Here is a 15,916-nt window from a genome sequence, read left to right as displayed (position 1 = left end):
GTAGGATAGATGCCAAAATCATTTTATTCTCAAATTAATTTTTCTGTCCATACTTGCATATTTCTATTCTTAAGAAAATGCAAACGGGAGGAGAAAGTAGTATTCTTGAGAGAAAACTGCATGCCAGGAAGTGCTAGCTTTTAGCCTTTGTTTTTTTAACCAAATTACAAGTATTATTTGTTTAAAAAGGTATATGTGGATGTATACTGTGAGGCAATTTTCACTGAAATAACTTCAGCTCTGAAACATATTATGACACCAAAAATGTCCCAAATATATAATAAAACAATGAACTTTAAAATATCACTTTTAAAGTTTCCCTTTAATTTTCTGATGAAACATTTAATATGTGCTATTTTAGGAAGGTAAACATTAAAAATGAATATATTTGAATTCAAGACTAGATTTTGTTTTTTACTCAAATCTCTAAAGTGTTTGACAATTTGACACTGTATTTTACTAGTCCCAACTTATTTAATAATTCTAATTTTGTATCCAAGAAGTATATACTTTTTGTCTGCCCACTTTTAATTAGTAAATTAGTAGAGTGTGCTTATTATTAATATCCCTGATTCCAAACTAATGAATTATTTAGAAAATGGTAGTATTTAAATTAGAAAGTGCCAACAACGACAATGGCACCTGTTGAATGCACATACAGATCTTCCTCTACTTGTGATGGGGTTACATCCTGATAAACCCTTCGTAAGGTAAAAATAACCATAAGTCGAAAATGCATTTAATACATCTAATCTACCAAACATCATAACTTAGCCTAGTGTACCTTAAACGTGCTCAGAACACTTACGTTAGCCTGCAGTTGGGCAAAACTATCTAACACAAAGCCTACTTTATAATAAAGTATTGAATACCTCATGTAATTTATTGAATACTGTACTAAAAGTGAAAAACAGAATGGTTGTCAGTGATGGGTTGTTCACTCTCGTGATCATGTGGCTGACAGAGCTGAGGCTCACTGCCCCTGCCTCTGCCTACCTCGTGACAGTATTGTACCACATGTCACTAGCCCGGGAAAAGACTGAAATTCAAAATTCAAAGTATGGTTTCTACTGAATGTGTATTGTTTTCTCACCATGGTAAAGTTGAAAAATCTTAAGTGGAACCATCGTAAATTGGGGACCATCTGTAACTACTTTCAGCAATCCAGCAATCAACTAAATACCACATTAACTACAAGACAGAGTAGAAGACACCAGATTGTCATTAAGCAATATCTCTTGAATACTTTCTACATGTCAGACATTAAAATAGCCACTAGGGAACCCAATGACCAGACACATAATGTTAGCAATAGGGATAATACTTATATAAAAGGTGGTGGGCATGGAACCCTTCTGTGTTCCTTAAGGTCAGTGGATGATTTAATAAGGAGTCTGTCACCTTTATCAATTCCTTATGCTTGACTTGTACTAAGTAGTGGATTCTCATTTTGTTTGGGGTTTGGGTAAAAGGGGTGGGTCAAATGACACATTACTTGAAATAAATATAAACTCACATTCTGTTTCTCCCTGGTCTCCCCTAATTATGTTAATTGTGGAGCAAAGAAATTATAAGTCAGTTTTATAAAGTTAATTAATTTTATCCCAGATTTCTATGATATGGCTGCCTGCATTTGAAGAAGGCTACAGAAAATGATGACTGAAAAACCTACTGACATGTAACTGATGGTCCTATCCATCCTAAGCCCAGGGGAAGAGTGTTCTTTGATGTATGCCTACTATTTGTGGTCTGTTACTATTTCTGATCCTGACTCTTGGGTTCATTGCCTTTGCTCAGAAAGTGTCACCCAAGAGTTTAAATTACACTTTTGCTAGACGTTTTAAAGAAGGTACTAATTATACATTCATGGTTTGGTTTAGTTCATTGCTCTTTTGATATAATCAAAGACAATACAACTCAAAAGTTGTCTGTCATAATCTTCTTAACTGTCGCCCATTGTACTGATGTCACAATTACATAAGAGCCACTTCAACAGCTCAACTAATCTATGGATATATTTAGTCCCTACTCTCAGAGGCTTTTAAAAGAGCAAATCATAATCCAAAATTTGAAATGTGTTAAAATGACACTGGTTATAAGCATCTCAACTGCTCCTAAACAAGTTAAAACAGCATGATAAATTTGCTGGAGTCCATACACCCCTTAATTATAATGAATAATCTTTAGAATAAAATATTAATCATTTAATTTTTTCTAAATTAATCATTTCACCTTTCTACTGTTAATTTTCTTTCAGTTATTACTTTTATGTTATTTGGTTTTAATATAGTACTAATACATTTAAGACAATATAATATTTTTCTTTAAAAACAAACAAAAATATCAATGTAGTAAACTGTTAACATTTTAACTTTTTAAAAAGATGGTCCCCAAGTTGCATAGATAGAGAATTTAAGTGATCAAAATAAATTAGGACAGAAAGTCAAAATTGAAACTGGCAAAACACTTGGGTAAAAAAGTAACACAAATCTTCCTGTTTTAGGGATCACTAGATTTTGTTATTACTTTTATATAATCGACAAAGGAAGAACTAAGGAAAAAACAAGACACAGCAAAACCCATAAAATTAGATCATAATGAAACAACTAATTTCTGGATGCCTTCGTCTTAAGGCATCATATTATTTCACTTGGAACCATTCACCGGTTGGCACTTGTTTACCTGAGGTGTTCAGTGCACCTCTCTCTGCTTCCCTGTCCTATTTGTACTTTTGACAGAAAGAGGAGTCTCTCTACAAACAAGGCTAGCTTTGTAACAAACCAAGCAAAGGAGACAAACAGGGCACCTGGCAATTTCCAACCACTTCCAGGGAGAGACAGCAAAACTCTCCAAGTGCTCTTATAAGCACGTATTATGGAAAATACTGTTTTTTAAAAAAAGTTTCCTTTTTCGAAGACTTATTAAACATTCCCTGCCCCTCATTTGGAATAGAAGCAGGTGTGGAAAGGGTACTGTAAGTATAATTTTCTGCAGAAGTTCCACCGAGAGGGCAGTTACCGTCGTCACCTGCAAAGCCTCTGCGGCTGCGAAGGCGGGACTCCCAACACCAGAAGCACAGGGGTTGGGGGGCGGGAAGTATCCGAAGTCTGGCCAAGTTGAGAGCAGCCGGCACACGGGTTTGTCGGGCGGGGGAGCCTGCACAGACCTCCCCCCACCTCACGCCCGGCAAATTTCTCTCCCCTCCTTCCCACATCCCGAAATCCTCCTCTCCTCTCCGTCACACGCCCCTAAATCTTCTCCGTTCCCTCTCACGCCCCCCAAGTCCTCCTCTCCCTCAAGCTGCCTTCTAGAGTCACTCGAATTCCCTCTCGCCCTCTTTTGAGTTTTAACTGACTCTTTTCCCTTAAAATAGCTCCGCTCAAGATCCCCGAGTTCCCGCGCGACCGCCGGCTCCCGGCCCGCCGACACTCACGAGAAGAAGGGATCATCCTCAAAGCTGCTGCTCAGCATCCCGAACATCCCGGCTCTGTCTCGGGCGGCGGCGTTTGCGGACAGATTGGAAAACGATGTAACGCCGCGGCCGCGACCCGAGCCAGCCGGTCCAGCACTGTCAACGCTTGTCTCCCAGTCGCTAAGGCCGAGCCCGTCGGAAAGGCGGTGCTTGACGCGGAGCTGCTTTTCCATTGGACGCTGGTCCCAAAACGTCACCAAGATGAGGCGGGGAAACAATGGGCCGCTGCCATGGCAACCACCATCAACACAGGAGACTGGAAGTTTGGCTACGCGCCAGCCAGGCAACCCATCGTGAAGCCTCTGGTAGCACAAGATAGCTTGTTCTCTGGGCTGCAGGAACACAAAAATCAGTCTACTCCCTGTGTGACCTTGGGCAAATCCCCCTCGGCCTCGAGCCCCAAGTCTCTTCGGGAAAATGGAGATGGGTCAAGATTTAGGCTAAATGGCATCCAAAGACCCATTCACCGGCCACATTTTGTGATCCACAGCAGAGTCCTATATCCGAAACACTCTGTGGTTGTTGGTCGGACGCTGTGAACAAATAATAAGAAAAGATATGCAAAAAGTTTTTGACTACTGTTAGTAAATAGTGTACCCAGTACTTGAGGGAAATGGGACGAGGCCTATCCGATTTCAACAAACAATATTTGCCTTTTGTGAGCCTGAACTGAAAGCAGTGTTTCCCAAAGTGGGAAATGCTTAAGTTTTACGTAGACATGTTATTTAAAAATAAGATGAGAACTTTGCTCTCTTCCATCCTCTTTCCAGTCCCTATTTCAAGAAGCAAGTCTCACTTTGATGCTGGTATGTCTTTAACACCTTCTCCAGCATTCCTTAACAGAGTAGGACTCAGGCACAACGCCTGCAGCAAGCAGCCAAAGCCAACTAAAATTGCATTACTATATATTTTTGTTTTAATTATATTTATATCTGAGCCTTGTGTTTATGGCAAGTGAAACTGGTTTTAAGTTTAAAGGAGTAACTAGTCTTTAAACACTTAAGTGAAAAAGTGAGCTAATTTAAGGAAACAGTACAGGTGGGATTTGGATATGTTGGGGGAAGGGGGGTAGGGCATCATGACAGTGTTTCTCACATTATTGATCTTTGGAAAACACTGTCCTGAGAACTTGCAGGAGACTAGAGAAAGGTGGAGAAGAAGAAAGAAAGAACATTAAAGAAAGAGAAGGACAATTGAGTCTAAGAAGAGAGAAAATACACCTTGCATGTCCATCCTTAATTAAGTGGGCTCCCCAGCCTGTCTAGAGGGCTGTCATGTGGAGAGATAGAGTGTTATCCATGGCTCCACAGGGCCTCCTGGGATTGGGCCAGAGAGGTGGCACTCTGCCAGAGTGAAGAAGCGTGCAGGGCCTGATTTGGAGGTGGCAGGAGTACTCAGGGTTATTTTGGGAGCCAGAAATTTAATCCTTTTGACCTTTTACCTCCCCACCTTTAGCCAAGTTCTCTGGCAGCCCCCCTTTCCCGAGACTGGTGACATGAGGTTGGGCAGCCTTCACAGCCCAAGTTGAGATAGCATAGCCCTTCCGGGGAAGAGGATATTTTCTTCCCCAGCCTCAGAATGAAGTTCAGAGAGCATATACATATTAGGGATCTTCTTGATTAGTTTCAAGGCAAAAAAAAAAAATAGTTTTAGAAGACCTGAAATTATTTTCTCTTTAAAATAATACAACCCAAGATGTTAAGGAGACCATGCTTTAAAAAAACAAAAAAACTTAAATGAAATGGGATAAGTTATTGGTGATAAATGATAGGATTAAAATAGTTCTGGATTAAGGTCAAATAAAGCAACTTGTGAGTTTTTCCCTCTTGTTCCCATTGGGATTTTTCTTAGAATTGCACTGTTAAAACATGAAAACTTTAGTCCAGGCACAGGTTAGTCAGGGAGTTGAGCTTCTAAAAGCAGTTTGGGCCTAATGGCCAATGCTTAAAAAATAGTTAATAGAGGGAAAAAGAGTTGAGGCTAAAGAGACCTCATCAGTTTCAGATCAGATAGGTAAAGAGGGAGGAGGTGAAAGATGAGGTGGGTTGGCAGAGGATGAATACCAGAGGAGGGGAGAATAGAGATGCAGAGCAGGACTAAAGGGAGAAGGTCCTGGATTTGGCTGTAGATAGAAGAACAATAGCTCATGTTTATTGAATGTGTGCCAGGCACTGTTATAGGCACTTCATGTGTATTAACTCATTAAATCCTCAAAAGATTTTTATGGAGTAGCAATGGTTTTTCATTTCCATTTATAGGTGATGCAACCAAGACACAGAGAGGCTAAGAAAATTGCCAAAGTTCACACAGCCAGTAGTTGAACTGGGTGGGGTGCCTGGAGTTTTCCCTGGTGGAGGCTACTTACACCAATGTGGGTGATGGGCCACACTTAAAGATGCAGGATGAAAGCAAGTTATTATTTCTCAAAATTATGCTGACAAACAAAAAAATAGACCCAAATTAAACAGTATAAAATTCAGTGGGAATATATTAAAATCAATTCAATTCAATTGTACAAATATATACTGAGTGCCTACCCTCTGTCAGTGATTGATCTAGACACTGAGGTGTTGGTGAACAAAACAGACAGAAATCCCTGTCCTCCTGGAGCGTATATTCTTGTGAGGGCAGAATGAAAATAAATAACACAGAAAGTAGTATGCTAAAAGGTGATAGATGTTAGGGGAAAAAAACCAAGCAGGGTAAGGGGGATGGAGGTGTGTAGTTATAAACAGGGAATTCTGTGTAGGCCTCATCGTGAAGGTGAATTTGATCAGGCTCACTGGAAGGAAGTGGACATGTATTGGAAGAGCATTCCAGGCCAGTGCAAAGGCCCTGAGGTAGCATGTGCCTGGTATATATAATGTACAGTCTATTCATAGGTCCTGAAACTTACCTCAGAGGAATGAGATAAATCAAGTAAAGTGAAAATTACCTATTAGGATAATAGTTCCTGTTTGTACTTCTTATGTTCCAGGCATTGTATTAAGTGCTTTGTACACATTTTCTCATTTAATCCTTGCAACAACTCTGTATACTAAGACAGGGGTTCCCAACCTCTGGGCCATGGACCGGTACTAGTCCGTGGCCTGTTAGGAACCAGGCCACACAGCAGGAGGGGAGCGGCCCGTGAGCGAGTGAAGCTTCAACTGCTGCTCCCCATCGCTTCCATCGCTCACAATACTGCCTGAACGATTCCCCACCCCCCATCCCTGGAAAAATTGTCTTCCACAGAACCAGTCCCTGGTGCCAAAAAGGTTGGGGACTGCTGTACTAAGATGTTTATCTCCCTATTACATATGGAAAACCTGAGACACAGAGAAATCTGGTGATTATCCAGTCAATTCAAATCCAAATTAGCCCTATTCCAAAGCTAATATTCTTGCCACCACCCTACTTTATCTCCCTATAAAAAATTAATCATTATTTGAGTACCTCTAAGTAGTAGACACTTTTACATATATAATCTCTAGAGAAGCAAGAATAACTATAATTCTGCAGCCTGTGGAACGAGAACCACATTCACAGAAAGATAGACAAAATGGAAAGGCAAGGACTGTGTACCAGATGAAGGAAAAAGATAAAACCCCAGAAAAACAACTAAATGAAGTGGAGATAGGCAACTTTCCAGAAAAATAATTCAGAATAATGATAGTGGAGATGATCCAGGACCTTGGAAAAAGAATGTAGGCAAAGATCCAGAAGATGCAAGAAATGTTTAACAAAGACCTAGAAGAACTAAAGAACAAACACCTAGAAGAATTAAAGAACAAACAAACAGAGATGAACAATACAATAACTGAAATGAAAAATACACTAGAAGGAATCAATAGCAGAATAACTGAGGCAGAAGAATGGATAAGTGACCTGGAAGACAGAATAGTGGAATTCACTGCCTTGGAACAGAATAAAGAAAAGAGAATGAAAAGAAATGAAGACAGCCTGAGAGACCTCTGGGACAACATTAAACACAACAACATCCGCATTATAGGGGTCCCAGAAGGAGAAGAGAGAGAAAAAGGACCCGAGAAAATATCTGAAGAGATTATAGTTGAAAACTTCCCTAACATGGGAAAGGAAATAGCCACCCAAGTCCAGGAAGCACAGAGAGTCCCAGGCAGGATAAACCCAAGGAGAAACACACTGAGATACATAGTAATCTTTAACCACACTACAACTTAGGTTTCATTTGGAAAGTCACTGACCAAGTTGAGAGAATACAAAGAAAAGCACGAAACCCATGAAACCCTACAATTCTATTAAAAATACCAAGAGTTTGAAATGTCAGTGTGCCCTCTTTTCTTTCATCTATTAATTCATCAACTATTTATTAAAAAATAGCTATATCCCGAGCACTATTCTAGGCATTGAGGATACACAACTCCCTGGCCTCTTGGATCTTACATTCTAGCAGACAGCTCTTTTACCAGCTAATTCGGCAAGTATTATTGTTACAGCACTTCAGAATTTTCAAAATGCTTTTGAAGATATTATCTCAAGTGCCCAAGAAGGTTCTTGAGTGCTGGACTTTCAGACTTAATTCTAGCTCTGCAGAGCCATGGGTGTTAGGCCATGATAAATATCTTTACTACAGTTAATTTCAATGTGTCTAGGGTTTCACTGTCTTAATCTGTTTGTCTTAAACTGTGCACAGAGATGCTGCAGGAGAGGCACAGCAAATTCACAGGGGGTGCCACGTGACATTTAAAAATTTGAAGGAGGACTTCCCTGGTGGTCCAGTGGTTAAGAATCTGCCTGCCAATGCAGGGGACACGGGTTCGATCCCAGGTATGGGAAGATCCCACATGCCGTGGAGCAACTAAGCCCGTGCACCACAACTACTGAGCCCTCACTCTAGAGTCCGCAAGCCACAACTACTGAGCCCACGCGCCTCAACTACTGAACCCCACACACCTAGAGCCGTGCTCCACAATGAGAGAAGCCTCCGCAATGAGAAGCCTGTGCACCGCAATGAAGAGTAGCCCCTGCTCACCACAACTATGGAAAGCCTGCATTCAGCAATGAAGACCCAGAGCAGCCAAAAAAAAAAAATTTTTTTTTTTAACTAAAAAATTTCGAAAACAGAAACTTGACATCTGTCTGATGTTGTGAATCTACTGGCTTGAGATAGTTCACATATTTTAATACTGTGCTACATTCCTTAAGGTGATGTCATAGCTTTGGAAAGCTAGGTTTTTAGAAATTACCACGATGACAAGGAAGTACCTTGTGAAAATGAATGTGGAAAAGGAAATGTTGATGGCAAAGCTCAATCTGTTCCTGAAGTTTGAGTAGTTGAGCCATGCTAGAGTGGCACACATTTGTCAGTGTGATTATTTAAGAATGATATAAAAAAAATTTTTTTCTTTCAATGTATGTAATTTTTAAGAAGGCTACTGAGTTTCTAGGGCATACATATTTAAGTTGTTTGGACTTAAGTTGTTGGTAATAAACAGAACCAACTACTGAGTATTTCTTCAGACCTAGGGGGCCCAGTGAATATATTACTGAGGCACTAAAGTCTCATGACCTGAGATCATCTGGGGACATCTGTCTTAACCCCATGCTCTTTCTTTCAAATGTTTAAAAATTAAAAGTTGTATCACAAATCCAATTTTTCACTTTCTTTTTCATGTTTATTCTCTTTTCAGCTAGCTGTCTTACCAGCCCTCTTACACGTTTGCATTATATTTTTATGAACGATGGGGAAATCATACATAGTGATAAAAGACATATAATAAAAGCATAGGTCCAAGCTCTTCAAACTCCCTGTTGGGGCCACCTCTGGTCCCTACAGCATCATTGTTCAAATTAGGAACAGTTGCCTCCCTCTCAAGATACTTCCATTAATGGGACAATTATTTAGTAAATTTACAAATCTACAATGTGTACAGTATGACTGGTGCCCCCTTAGGTGTTGCACACTTGGTCATGGTAGCCCCCTCCCAAGCGTGAATTCTTTCTACTTGTCAGAAGTTATTGTACCCAGCTCATCCACAAACTCATGAGCAAGAAATGTGATTTTATTTTCCTGTAGCTGAACTTGATTTATATTCTGTGTTCTCATTCTATTGGGGGTGACCCTTCCTTCTCTCCCAGGGAGACAATGCCAAGGTGGAGTTAGTTGCCAACTGTGCTGCATCCGTGAAGGCATCTTTATTCCCCTCGCTGGGTGGAGTCAGGACACTAAGCATCTCATGATGTGTGGCACAGTATGGCACAATGAAGAACTGTCTTGTCCTAAATGTCAATAGCATTCTTCTCCCTTGAGAATCATACTCTCTAAAGCAAGTTTTTCCTCCAGTGAAGTAAGCCTTCAAAGCAAATTTTACTTCACAGAGAAAAATTTTCAAAGCTAAGTCCTCCTTTTTGGTGCCTGCTGCTGAGGTGAGAACCAGGAGTTTTGTTCACACCACTCCAGGAACAAGCAGCACACTTTTCCAGTGGTGTTTACTTTTATAGCTCGTTTTCTCTGTGGACACGTTATTTTGCACAAATTGTAATTGAGTCATATTTTATTTAGAAAAACGTTGAGAAAATGTCACCTTTGAGATATTGGTAACAAGAGATCTTAGTCCCTGGGCTGGGGTCCTAATGTTCAGGTGGCAAAAAGGAAGTTTGTAGGAGAGAAGCAGAGGAATGTTCTGTCCTAGTGATGGAAGGCCAGAGAGGACAGAAAAACACTGGGGAGGGAGTGAAGGCTCACTGTAGGGTCAGGGCTGAACAAAGGATTATACTGTTGTTAAATATGGGCAAAATTTTGGCCTTTCTCACATTTCTTAGATGTAAATCTTTGAGACTTGGATTTTTTTTTGTGTGTGTGGTATGCAGGCCTCTCACTGCCGTGGCCTCTCCCATTGCGGAGCACAGGCTCCGGACACGCAGGCTCAGCGGCCATGGCTCACAGGGTCAGCCGCTCCGCGGCATGTGGGATCTTCCCGGACCGGGGCACGAACCCATGTCCCCTGAGTTGGCAGGCGGATTCTCAACCACTGTGCCACCAGGGAAGCCCGAGACTTGGATATTTTGAAGCACGTGCCATGTTCTTTTTAAAATATAGACTTAGCTAAGGGCTCACTTCCATTTACTAACAGTTTCCACCTAAAAATTGTCTGCCAAAAGTTTTACAAATTTTATCCTAATTCTCTCAGTAACCCTGTGAGGGAGGCACCATCTCCATTCTGCAGAAGAGAACAGATTCAGGGAGGTGGAGTGATTTGCCAAGGTCCTCTAGCTGGAGACTGGTAGAACAGGGATTCTGATCCAGATGGGGCCACTTCAAGGACATTTTCTTCTCACTACACCCCTAGGTAGTTCTCCTAACGAAGAAGAACCTGATGGAGTGAAACGGCATATATGTGAAGCTGCCAGGATTGTCCAAACTTTGGCATAGCTTGTTTGGTTTAAGTACATCAAAAGGTTTTTGAATTTTCTTTAAAAACAAACAGTAGCAAAAATGTTATTTAATGAATAAAATGAAGGCTATTACTCCAAAGACAAGGAATCTGAATGACAATGTCAAGTACAAATATGTTACACTAATTTTTTTTTTAAGTGACAAACTTTCCACAGAGACCATAATGGAGCCATGTGTAGTTATGGAAATCCACACTTGAAGACTGACAAGTTTTTTAACTTACTTTTAAATTGAGGTGTAATTTAAATATGGTAAAGTCCACTAATTGTAAATGTACAGCTCAATAAAATTTTACATATGAATAAACCTATGTAGACACCACCCAGTTGAAGATACAAAGCATTTCAAATACCCCAGAAAATTCCCTCGTGGTCCCTCCCAGATCATCTCTCTCAAAAGTAACTAGTATTCTGAGATTTTCTTCTTTTGCTTAACATTATGTTTGCAAAATTCACTCATATTATTGCATGTAGCAGTAGTTTATTATTTTTCATTGCTGTGTAATATTTTATTGTATGAATTTACCACAAGTAATTTACACATCTACTGTTGATAGATTTTTGGATTGTTCCTTTTCTTTTCTTTTCTTTTCTTTTTTTTTGGCGTTTGACTAGAGCTGCTATGACCATTCTTGTACATGACTTACTTTTTTTTTTTTGGCTGTGCCGCACAGCTTACGGGATCTTAGTTCCCTGACCAGGGATTGAACCCGGGCCCGGCAGTGAAAGTGCCGAATCCTAACCACTGGACTGCCAGGGAATTCCCATGACTTAATTTTAAAAATCAATTTAACATTCAGCTGTTTTTTAATCTTTATTTTCATTGAAATTCGGAAAGCTTTCTACAGACAATAATTTCATAAGGAGGATTTTTCTATTGAGTCAACTCTTTGATGTTTGCAACTGTTTATATTTCTTTTGTGTCTAAAATAGAAGGAACACTTTGTTGTGTCTTTAAAAAATTGAAAGATTTTAGAATCACGAAACCTAAAACAAGTTGAATACTAGGTAGCATTCTTTAAGAAACACCATTGAGGTCATCTGTTCTCAGGAACTGTTTAATGTGACTGTCTAAAGCATTATTTTAAAGGTTATTTTTAAACCTTTGATAAGATTTGGAGAGAATTCAAGCTGTGGGTGGATGTCCCACTGTGAAGGCAATCATATGAGAAGGCTGTCCAGGGCTTGAGGGAATTATTTTGGAAAACTTTAAGAACTTGAATGCCTTCATCCTTGTCATATGCTTAGATGCTTTTACTATTTGAAGTGGTAGAAAAAATTTGCTTCCATCTTAGAAGAGTTGTTTTTAATTTCAAGGCCATGCAAGTTCTAATGCTATCTGGGGTATATACTTGGGCATAACAAGATGAAGGGGTGACAGGGAGTTAATAATAAGCAGCTCCAAGCTATACCTGGTTTCTTCCTAATTCATTTATCATCCTCAGACCTGGAACCTCCCTTGGGACACAGCCTCCAGCAGGGCTCATACTATGGAATGGCACTGGAGCTTGTTGGGAGAAACTGAGGTGGGCCAGGCCTGGGGTTGCTGGTGGGCAGGAGAATGCTGTGGTCTGCTGCATGTTCTTAATGATAAAAGCTAAAACCTACTATGTACTAAGCACTTTAATTCACAACAGTTCCATTACTCTTTTATAGAAGTAAGTAAACAGGCTTTAGAGAGTTAATATGTGTACGAGCATATTGCTAGGAAGTAGCAGAGTTGGGACTGGAAGCCACTGGGCTCTTGATCGATGCACTGGTATAACCCCTGCTGCCTTGCTGTCTAGCACACAGGAGACTAGCTGTCTCCTTTATCTCCAACTGAGGATGGGGCTTTACCTGGAGCCATAGTCAAAAACACAAACATCGGGGCTTCCCTGGTGGCGCAGTGGTTGAGAGTCCGCCTGCCGATGCGGGGGACGCGGGTTCGTGCCCCGGTCCGGGAGGATCCCACGTGCCGCGGAGCGGCTGGGCCCGTGAGCCATGGCCGCTGAGCCTGTGCGTCTGGAGCCTGTGCTCCACAACAGGAGAGGCCACAACAGTGAGAGGCCCATGTAAGGCAAAAAAAACCCCACAAACATCAATAAGGGCCAGGTAAGTAATGAAAGTGAGAGAAGTGGAATAGGTAAGATGATAAGGAGAATAAGAACAAACATTTATTGTTTCCACTGTGTGCCAGGCACCACTCTGTTTTACATGTTTTAACTCTCTTAATCCCCAAAACAATCTAATGAAATAGACACTATTATTACACCCATTTTACATGAGAGGAAGCTGATGGTCAGAGAAGAGCAATCATGTGTTCAAGGTCACACATCCAGGAGTGGAACCCTGGGAGTCTGGCTGGGAACCCACACTCTTATCCCCGTGCTGTATGGTCATGGGTGCCTGGAAGGGCGTGACAGTGGGCACTGGAGGGGGCTTGTCTCCAGGAAAGAGGGGAACTGCTATTCAGCTCCAGATGACTGCCCTGCAGAAATTCATGCCCACTGGTAGTATGGAACTTCACATGAAATCTTCCAATTTTTTAAAGTTAGCAATTAATTAAGAACAAGATACACTAGCAGGCCAAACGAAACAAGGCTGTGGGCTGAATCTGGCCTGCAGGCTTCGAGTCTGTGATCTAGTTACTGCGAGCTTGAGTTGTCATGGCAGGAAAGGATACCTGAGCCCAGTTGCATCCCCGTACTGCCTTCTGAGCATAGCTCAAAGCTGTGCTGACGGCAAGGCCTGTGTTGTGAGAGCTGAGAAGTGCCCCGACTCCCAGCTGAAGGCCTTCGTGAGTGGATGCCAGTTGCCACATCACCGGCTGTCCAAATCTTAAAATACTGGCACCATGAAGCAGTAGTTTCATTTCTGCAGGATATTTAGATTACAAACTAATGTTTTTCATCTGGTGGGCAAACATTTAGCACAAGTTTATCAGTTTGGGGTATTATATTACCTTTCTAATTCTGTTGTCTTAAAGAAGACCTGAGATCATCTTGCCTTGTGCTCTAAAATGCTTGCATCCCAGTTTTGTAAGTTGAAGTACTTGTGGTTTTTGACTCTAACTCTAGGTTAGGCCCTCCCTCAATTGGAGGTAAATGAAACAGCTAGTGTCCTCTGTGCCAGAGACTGGGTCAGCGGTCCCTGTATAGCTTTGGGAAAAATCAGACTTTCATAGTGTATGAAATAAAGTATCAAAAGCCCATTTATCCATATAAAAGCAATCTGTTAAACTAAATGTGATTGGATGCTTCCAAGAGCTTTTCCCCCCCTCTTAATATTTGTTGTTTACTTGCTACTTGTTTTGTCACTAGCCAGCATGTATAGGAGAGCTATACATTTTAAACAAAAAGCTTACTAGACAACATTTTTGGAATTTTATTTCTTTTACTGAATTTTTCTCCCTTTGAATCCTTATTTTCATACTGGGCATGTACTCCGGGTCCTTAGAAAGAAAAATGTTTAAGGGTTGTATTAGTTTCTTGGCGCTGTCATAACAGAGTATCTGGGTGGCTTAAACAACAGCAATTTACTCTCTCACAGTTCTGGAGGTTAGAAGTCAAGCTGTTCGCAGGGCTGTGCTGGCTCTGAAGTTTCTGGGGAAGAATTCTTTCCTTGCCTCACTCCTTGGCTTGTCCCCATATCTTTCCAGTCTCTGCTCCCGTCATCACGTGGCCTGCTCCCCTGTGTGTTTCTGAATCCAAATTTCCCTCTCCTTATAAGGATGCCAGTCACTGGACTTAGGGCCCACCCTAATCCAGCATAACCTCATCTTAACTTGATTACATCTACAAGGACCCTATTTCCAAATAAGGTCTTATTCACAGGTTACAGGTGGACATGAATTTTGGGGAGATGCTATTCAACCCAGTGCATGCATCCGTTAGTAACTTGTACAGAAATCATCAGAATAGGCAGGGAACAAATTTCTCAGAATTAATCATTATATAAAACTTGGAATATAAGCCAACAATCAGCTGGCAAGCTTGAAAGTTATATAATTTTACAAAACTTTACAGCATGCATTTAGGATATTAACCTCATTCCTTCTATCTTCCTCCTGCCTTTTCTACTCTCATTCTCTCCTTGGCCCTATTTTCTTCACTGACTTGTTAGGATTTCTCTTTTATCTGGTCACAGTCTTTGAATTATTATAAAATACCTGATGCTTCTCTGGAACAAAGAATGGAATGAATAAATAAATAAAATAATAAAATAACCACCCTTAATTTGATGGTAGTGTTGAGATATTGGCCTCCATTTGAGAACAAACTCATTATGAGAAGCTTTCTAACATGATAAAATGCCAGTGTAGATCTGAGTGATGCCTCTAATTGCCTAGACCTTTTTACATTAGGTATCTGCATGAGTTATAACTCTTTTGTGAAGATAAAAAGGCTGCTGCAAGAAATAGCCCCAGTGCTGTAAGGGCTGTCAGACAGGAGGGCATCTCAAATGAGATTAATGATGTCTGCCTTAATATAAGAAGATTTAGCATAACCAAGATTATGGATTCTGCAGAAAGCTGCCAGCACTCATTTATCTGGAATAAATACTATTTTTAATTAAAGTCCTAAGGTAGGTTATTCCTGAACTAATGAGATCTATAGCGATTACCTTTGGGAATTAATTTTCTTTCTTAATTCTCAGTCATTTTGATGATTATGGCTTATTCAGTCTTACTCATGGCAGTCAGCTTGTAGGACAAGCTGATTTCTAGCTAAAGGCACTAAATAACCCAGTATTTGTTTTTACATGGTACTCTCATTTTCTAATTATATTTATCATTTAACCCCAATACTCTTATAGATCTGTCTGTCCAACTGAGCTGTATATGGCAAGTTGGCTTTATAAAATAAGATCACTCACAAGAGCACAAAGCTTCAATCTAAGTGAAATGGTAGGGTATATAAAATCAGAAAATTGCAGCACTGCTATTTTTAACTATTTGTTTAATTGATTCTGGTTCTTTGCTAGGCACTCTACTTTTTGAGTGTTGTACACACATCAACTCTAATCCACATACAAACTCTGCAAGAT

The 15,916-nt window shown here is 40.5% G+C and overlaps 1 protein-coding gene across 3 annotated transcripts in view; it reads right to left on the bottom strand.

Annotated features, from left to right (window-relative positions):
* Nucleotides 1–15,916, bottom strand: part of MLF1 (myeloid leukemia factor 1) — a 48,134-nt gene that overhangs the window by 23,389 nt on the left and 8,829 nt on the right. For 2 of the 3 annotated variants that reach the window (XM_067033910.1, XM_067033911.1), the window contains exon 1: nt 3,434–3,609. In XM_067033910.1, coding sequence (XP_066890011.1) covers nt 3,434–3,480 — 47 coding nt within the window. In that variant the 5' untranslated portion in view covers nt 3,481–3,609. Of the gene's footprint in view, nt 1–3,433; nt 4,006–15,916 lie in introns of those variants that run through there. The other variant, XM_059065536.2, reaches the window with a different exon arrangement.

This window comes from Kogia breviceps, chromosome 5, assembly GCF_026419965.1.
Source record: "Kogia breviceps isolate mKogBre1 chromosome 5, mKogBre1 haplotype 1, whole genome shotgun sequence".
Classification (NCBI taxonomy): Eukaryota; Metazoa; Chordata; class Mammalia; order Artiodactyla; family Physeteridae; genus Kogia; species Kogia breviceps.
Note: the sequence above shows the minus strand (reverse complement) of the source record. Positions and strands in the feature narration are given on the sequence as shown.